The 8543-nt window shown below is 35.4% G+C and overlaps 1 protein-coding gene across 1 annotated transcript; it reads right to left on the bottom strand.

Annotated features, from left to right (window-relative positions):
* Positions 1 to 1497: 1497 nt before the first annotated feature.
* On the bottom strand, positions 1498 to 4099 carry LOC137619914 (uncharacterized). Its single transcript, XM_068350197.1, has 3 exons — positions 3803 to 4099; positions 2844 to 3453; positions 1498 to 2588 (listed from the first exon to the last, which is right to left on the bottom strand). The coding sequence occupies exons 1-3, from the start codon at positions 4097 to 4099 to the stop codon at positions 1498 to 1500; spliced, it is 1998 nt and encodes a 665-aa protein (XP_068206298.1).
* Positions 4100 to 8543: the final 4444 nt, after the last annotated feature.

Here is an 8543-nt window from a genome sequence, read left to right as displayed (position 1 = left end):
ACTGCATATGTTGTTGCACACACACATATATTATTATCATTATTATTATTATTATTATTATTATTATTATTATTATTATTATTATTATTCAAAATACTCGAATATAAGAGGAAAGAGATAAGTTTTTCCTTAATATTACGAAGTTAGAATTCTTTCTAAAAGAAATAAATTAGGTTCTTCAAAAGATTTTCACAATTACATAACTTTAATACTTATGTATCTGATTCAATGAGAAGTGTAACCGAAAACTGATTATATACAATATATATGAAATGAGGATTTTTACCAATATATTCTGCACACCCTGTTACATTTTGAGATATAGAATAATCATAAAATGAAGTAAAATAAACGTATAGCAGAAGATATGATTACCAATTTTCTTTTTATGTAATTTATGACGGAGAAATCACGCCTTATAGCAAAGTTTCATAGCAACTTTCCTCATTATTCTACCAAACTTCAACTAACAATACGCGTACCAAAAGTGTTGACAATAGATACTAAAAATAGATTGAAGATATTAAAAGGTTACCTACAAGGAAATCCATCTAGCGATATTCTTACAATATACGATAAAGAAGAGTATGTGAACCCGTTGGGGGCTATGAGTGACAGTCTAAGAGACTTGCACACGCACACACGTTTGCCCGTCTTACATAGCAAAACTTACGTCATCTTAACGCATCTTACAGTAATGATATAATTATTCTTATTATTGAATCATAGCTTACTGTTTGTATTTGCCTACTTGATTATTAGCTTGTCTGTTCTTTCCAATTGAATTTGTTTTAGGTCATGCAATGTTGTGTATGTAAATAATATATGCACAATAATTTATATATATATATATATATATATATGTATATATATATATATATATATATATATACATATATATATATATATATATATATTATATATATATATATATTGTTACGACCATTCGGCCCTAATACCCTTTCCAGCATTTCACTGATGCAAGTACGAAGCGGAGCTCCAAACGGCCATAGACAATAAATAACAAGACATTTAATGATGCCTTAACTTCGTGTCTTAGCTTTATTATCAAAATTTAATTTCATCTTATCTTGAGCTATGCTTAAATTGTCATGTGCAAATTTACGAGAGCTCTCTAGCTTACCTTGTAAGTTCTTAGCATAATCTCCTAATGTTACCTCTTTCGTCTGATCTGACCATATGTCATAGAGTATCTCCAAAGGACCTCTCACTTTCCTTCCATATAACAACTCGGCTGGAGAATATCCAAGACTTTCTTGTCGAGTGTTGCGGATGGCATACAACACGAATGGTAATCCTTCATCCCAGTCTGTCCGATGTTCCTGACAGTACTTCGTAAGGGCATCCTTCAACGTCTGATGGAACCGTTCCAGGGCTCCTTGACTCTCTGGATGGTATACCGAGGACAAGGTATGTTTAATGCTCATAGCTGCCATAACCTGTCTAAATAAATCAGAGGTAAAGTTACTTCCTCTATCAGTCTGGATAATCGTTGGGGATACCATACTGAGTGAAAAATTTTATTAAAACTGGGATCAGTGTCTTAGAACTTATGTTCCTAAGTGGATAGGCATCAGGATAACGAATGGAACTGCACATCATTGTAATCGTATATTGATTCTGCTTCTTACTTTTGGGTAAAGGACCCACACAATCTAATATGACTTTGTCAAAAGGCTCAGGTAAAACAGGGATAGGTTGTAAAGGGGCAGGTTTTATAATCTGATTCGGCTTACCAACCAGCTGACATACTGCACAAGACTTACAGTACTCAGTGACACTTTTCCTTATACCAGGCCAGTAAAAGAGTTGAAGAACTGCACTCAAAGTCTTCCTTATTCCTAAGTGTGAAGAAGATACATTATGTGCCATGTGTAATACTTTTTGCCTTAGGCTCGCTGGAATAACAATCTGATTCCTGATTTCCCAAGTTGAACTTGCCGGAGTATGCAAAGATCTGAACTTCCTCATCAGTAGTCCATTCCTCAGGTAATAGCATACTGGCTCCGTATTGATCTGGTCTTCTGCAACAACTTCACTGTAAATAGACTGCAAAGACAAATCTTCCTGTTGAGCTTTTATAATATCAGAACATTTCATATCAAAAAGATTATCAGAGTAATCAAAAACATTACTTGAATTATTTTCATTTTCTATTGAGTTTACAGTATTTACCATTACTACGTTACCAGTCTTCAAACCAAACTTAGTTTCTAGCCCAATTTCTTTCTCTTTTACATTACCTCCAAAACTATCAGTTTGGAATAAACTATCAATATTGATATCTACGTCAACTGTACCAACAGCATCTTTTCCTAAAGTACCTGACGTAGTACTTACATTGACGTCCTTGGTCACATCTGTTCCACGCTCTCGTGGGACTTCTACCACAGCCAGACTTCTGCTACGCTGTACAACACAAGAAGGATACAATACTGGATCTTCCACGGGGCTTACCTCTAATGGAGTGTCAACAATTACGGGACTAGGTACAACCTTCCCTCCTGCCAAGTCGTTCCCCATAAGAAAATCAACACCTCGAATGGGCAATTCATCCACCACCCCAACTGTGACATAACGAGCTAATAAACCACAATGCAGATATAACCTACACAAGGGAACTGTTACCAGTCCCACCCAAACTTCTAACAACCAGTCTATCGGATGTAAAAGTCTTTTCCAATCCAGGAACCTTTCCTTTTACAATTAGACTATTAGAAGAACAAGTGTCCCGTACTATCCTAACAGGCACACTTCTACGTAGGTCATCTGACACTGACACCACCCCATCAAACTTGAAAGGAGCAAACTCATTATCTAACCTATCACAATGAGAAACAGGAATTTCCTGCTGGACCTTCCTAATTGCCATATTTGATCCGAAGATTCGCTCTTCCCCTCCTTATAATTACTAGGACATCTTGCCTTCATGTGACCAAGCTGGTTACATTTGTAACACCTAACCTCAGACAGACTTCTACTGTATGAGCCAGAGGATTTCTTCTCCTCTGATACATTACCTGGAGATTTCTTGGATTGTCTTTGACTATGTTGATGTGGTTTAATTAAACTGTAATTCTCAGCTAACACAGCTGCTCTTTGTAAAGTTGTAACCTCACGCTCAAATAAGTATCTCTGAACATCAATAGGAACACCTCTAATGAATTGTTCAAGTAAAATGAGCTCCCTATATTCATCTAAGATAGTGACACTTGCTGCTGTATACCATTTATCATGTAATTTAACAAGATTATGTGAATATTCAATATATGAATGCGAATCAAACTTCTTATATCTTCGAAACTTGAGACGATAATACTCAGCCATAAGCTCATAAGCTTTCAGGATACTATCTTTAGTAAAGTCGTAATCATTACTCTCACTAGATGTTAACGACAAGAAAACTGTTCTAGCTTTACCCTTTAATGACGGCTGCAAGATTACGGGCCATAAACGCTTAGGCCACTTCAAATTAAGCGCAAGTCTTTCAAAAAGCATAAAGAACTCATCTGGATCCGCTTCATCAAACAACTGAATCATTTTAGAAGCCTTAACAACATCAATTACCTGTTCACTTTCATCGCCTTGGCTCACGTTATCTTTTATCGTTCTCTTTTTCTCCAACAGCTCTAATTGATATCTGTGCTCTCTTTCCTCTCGTTCTATCCTATCCTTCCTCTCTAACTCATCACGCTCTCTCACTCTCTTTCCTCTCGTTCTATCCTATCCTTCCTCTCTAACTCTTCACGCACTCTCCTCTCTTTCCTCTCCAACTCCTCACGCTCTCTCCTCTCTTGTCTATCTCCTCTTTTTCACGAGCATACTGCAATTCTAACTGCTTGAGAGTTAACTTGGATCCCTCTTCATCTAATAAATCATAAGCTTCCTCTGGCAAAGTCTCCCCCTCAACCAAAGCATTTATAACAAAATTCTTAATCTGAGATTTCCTCCACACCTTTCTAACAGAAATGTCATAATTCACTGCTATAGCCAACCAGTCATCCTTCCTCATGCGATGATTACGCAAATAATGCACACTTGGGTTACTGGAAAAATCACTAATGCTGAAAGGCTCCATATTCAAAACTATACAATCGAGAAAAAATTAACTTCAAGACGTAAACAAAAGAAAAATGAACGAATGCATTCACTTTAACAAATAAAAATAACTCTTGATACGCAATCTGATTATTCTTAAAGAGCACAGCACCGTATTTTTAACATTAACACTTCACGGCAAAATACTATTAAACATATGGAAGGCAAAATGATAAACATACGGAAATATAAGTTTATAACAACTTTAGCTTTTAACGGTCACTTTGATTTACTCCGCAAAACAGAAACCCGGACAGGCCCCCAAATTGTTACGACCATTCGCCTCTTAATACCCTTTCCAGCATTTCACTGATGCAAGTACGAAGCGGAGCTCCAAACGGCCATAGACAATAAATAACAAGACATTTAATGATGCCTTAACTTAGATTACTTTCATAACAGAGCTCCTATCCAAATTTAAATAGCATTAAATTTGAGTATGACATGCGAGTAAATATATAATACGGAATAAGGAAAACACTACGAAATTAGTTACTTTACTTAAAATTAATTAAAGATACATATAAAGATAAGGATTACGATGATAACAAGAATAATGAAACCAAAGCAATAACGAATGTAATTAACGAAACTCCAGGAACGTTAACATTGTACAGCAGTACTACAAATGAGCAAAACAAGCAGGTAACAAATAAATTGATTATCAATACACCGTAGATAAAACGGGAAAATAACGTCAATAATAAACACAACAAAAGGCAGAAAATACATACATACACAGCAAGCGTCAACAGAACCTTAAATGCAATATAGTAATACTTACAATTTAACATGTACAAATAATGTAAACACTTTTGTATATAATCCAGAGTTATTTACACTATGACAAATCCAAGAAATCTCAATCCCTGGTGGCGCTCCAATGGCCGAAGTAAACCATCCAAGGACTGAAGAATACAAACACCCAAACAACACGCAAGGACAACACAGACAGACACGGGAAAAATATAAACTACAAAACATTTACAATGTACACTACAAAAATACAGTATTTACATAAATTCAATACTCCTAACATCCCCCTCCTTAAGTCGAAAACTATGTTAAAGATTTTCGACCAACCTGTCTAGTTAGTTACTACAGCGTGATAAAATGTCTGGTCGAAGGTTATCCTGTCCACGGATGTGCTGGATCTTTAAATCAAACTGCTGCAAAGATAACCACCACTTCATGAGCCTTTTATTTTTGGTTCTCATCCGGTCTACAAACTTGCGTGGCTCATGATCTGTGAAGACTAATATGGGAGCAGGACTGCCAGAAAGATAAACTTCGAAGTGCTCCAATGCAGTCAAAAGAGCAAGTGCTTCCTTTTCGATTGTGGAGTAATTTCGCTGATGATTCTTTAGTTTCTTTGACATGTAAGCAACAGGATGATGCAGGTCACCTGGCCCTTTCTGCAAGAGTACAGCGCCTATTCCACCGTCACTAGCGTCGACCTCGACAGCAAAGGGAGAGCCAAAATCAGGAGCCTTCAGGACAGGGCTACTGGTTAGGAAATCTTTGGCTCGTCGAAAGGCTTCCTCACAAACTGGTGTCCAAACGAACTTCCTCTTGCTGCTGGTTAAGTCAGTTAATGGGGCTACTACTTCAGAGAAGTTTTTACAAAACCTCCTATAGTAGCCTACCATCCCAAGGAATTTTCTTACTTCACGTCTGGATCTTGGGCAGCTTAGCTTGGTGATGGCGTCTACTTTGGCTGCTACTGGGGATACCTCACCGCTGCCAATCACATATCCAAGGTATTGCAGCTTTGCATGGCCGAAATCACTCTTGGTTAAGTTAATTGTCAAACAAGCCTGTCTCAACATGGCCGAAGTAAACCATCCAAGGACTGAAGAATACAAACACCCAAACAACACGCAAGGACAACACAGACAGACACGGGAAAAATATAAACTACAAAACATTTACAATGTACACTACAAAAAATACAGTATTTACATAAATTCAATACTCCTAACAATATATATATATATATATATGTATATGTACATATATATATATATATATGCATGCGACATTGTTGGTATATATATATATATATATGCATGCGACATTGTTGGTATATATATATATATATACATACATATATATATTATATATATATATACATATATGTATATATATACATATGTATATATATATATTTATATATATATATATATATATATGTGTGTGTGTGTGTGTGTGTGTTTGTGTGTGTGTGTGTGTATAAATGTCATTCTTTGTCAATATTTCACGTTGATAACGTTAGCCAATCATGGAGTTCTTCCAATCACCCAACAGTCCATAATATCATTATTATTATTATTATTATTATTATTATTATTATTATTATTATTATTACTACTTTCTGAGCTACAACCCTATTTGAAAAAGTAGAATGCTATAAGCCCAAGGGCCCCGACAGGGAAAATAGCTCAGCTAGGAAAGTAAATAAAAAACTACAAGATAAGTTTAACAACAATAATAACATTAAAACAAATAGGTTATTATCACCAGAAATAAAATGATTTTTTTTTCTATAATCTATAGTTTTGAAACACTTCCCCAAAACAACAAGTGAGGAATTTGAGAAGCAAGTATCCTATACATTGAAATAAAATGCCATATTCTTAGATGAGTAATAGTATCTCTCTCTCTCTCTCTCTCTCTCTCTCTCTCTCTCTCTTTACTGGCAGGAATCATGGTACTCTGAGAAGCAAGTATCCTATACATTGAAATAAAATGCCATATTCTTAGATGGGTAATCGCATCTCTCTCTCTCTCTCTCTCTCTCTCCTCTCTCTCTCTCTCTTTACTGGCAGGAATCATGGTACTCTGAGAAGCAAGTATCCTACACATTGAAATAAAATACCATATTCTTAGATGGGTAATCGTATCTCTCTCTCTCTCTCTCTCTCTCTCTCTCTACTGGCAGGAATCATGGTACTCTGAGAAGCAAGTATCCTACACATTGAAATAAAATGCCATATTCTTAGATGGGTAATCGTATCTCTCTCTCTCTCTCTCTCTCTCTCTCTCTCTCTCTCTCTCTCTCTACCAAAAAGCAAATGGAGTCTCCGCGGATGGACTAAAAAGTCTTTGATACATTCAAAATCCTTGTAACTCCTTTTAAGTCTCTCTCTCTCTCTCTCTCTCTCTCCTCTCTCTCTCTCTCTCTCTCCAAACGTTATTGATTATCAATATCCCCTAGAAAAATGTAGTTCAATCTTTTAATCTAGCCCCACCCCTTTTTCCTTTTCCCAAACGTCTGTTCTATTTTCGAAGCAGGATTCCTAAAATGTTTCCAGGATTTTCTTCGGGTTTATTAAGTCCAATAGAATTTTGTTTAACATTCCTAACATTCTTCATAAAGATAATTTGAGACGAAAAGTCCAAATAATGTTTCTTTCTCAAGACATATCGATCCGTGTTATGTATCATCTCTTGATTCATGTTGATTCACAATTAAGTAAAATGTAAATATATTACTACAAACAAAATAGAAATATTTGAAGAAGTTATATGGGATTATCTTGAGTGTGTCACTTTTCTGGATATGAATAACATATATATATATATATATATATATGTATACTGTATATATATATATATATATATACATATATATATATATATATATGTGTGTGTGTGTGTGTAAAACATTAATGTTCTCCCTTACGGTCTTCCTAAGTCAATGATAAGCCAATCGTGAATATTAAAAAGCTGATTCTGGAAGATCGTTAAAGGAGACAAAAAGAGAGAGAGAGAGAGAGAGAGAGAGAGAGAGAGAGAGAGAGAACAGAAGGAAATATACCAACTGCAAGGCAGGAATGGTTATGATCTTTGCAAATGAATCCCGTTCAATTAACAAGTACTGCTGCGTACTTATACATCGATGTACTTTATCCAAAATATTATAGTTTAATCTTTGGGTCATACATAGCATCACTACATGGTTTGGTCAAAATCCGTAACTTTAACCCGAAATTCTCCGTCACAATATACTGTTCCCAACCGTATTTCAGTAAAATACAGGCGACCGTAATTTTACCTTACTTTGTTATTATATTTTACGGGTTGGTGACCGTAATATCACTCCTGTGCGTCAATATATCCGTTTTTAAAAAGGTGAAAACCTGGAATAAATGTTGCCAGACATTTACCGTTTTTTTAATGCAAATTTTTAACAATGTAAAGTTACTCATAAACAAATAAACAAAAAAAATGACAACAGAAGTGAGTACATACCCTTCCCAAAATCTGTTTATTATCATTATTATTATTACTAGCCAAGCTACAACCCTAGTTGGAAAAGCAAGATGCTATAAGCCCAAGGGCCCCAACAGGGGAAAAATAGCCCAGCGAGGAAAGGAAATAAGGAAATAAATAAATGATGAGAATAAATTACAATATATCAT

The sequence above is a fragment of the Palaemon carinicauda genome, chromosome 26, assembly GCF_036898095.1.
Source record: "Palaemon carinicauda isolate YSFRI2023 chromosome 26, ASM3689809v2, whole genome shotgun sequence".
NCBI lineage: Eukaryota > Metazoa > Arthropoda > Malacostraca > Decapoda > Palaemonidae > Palaemon > Palaemon carinicauda.
Note: the sequence above shows the minus strand (reverse complement) of the source record. Positions and strands in the feature narration are given on the sequence as shown.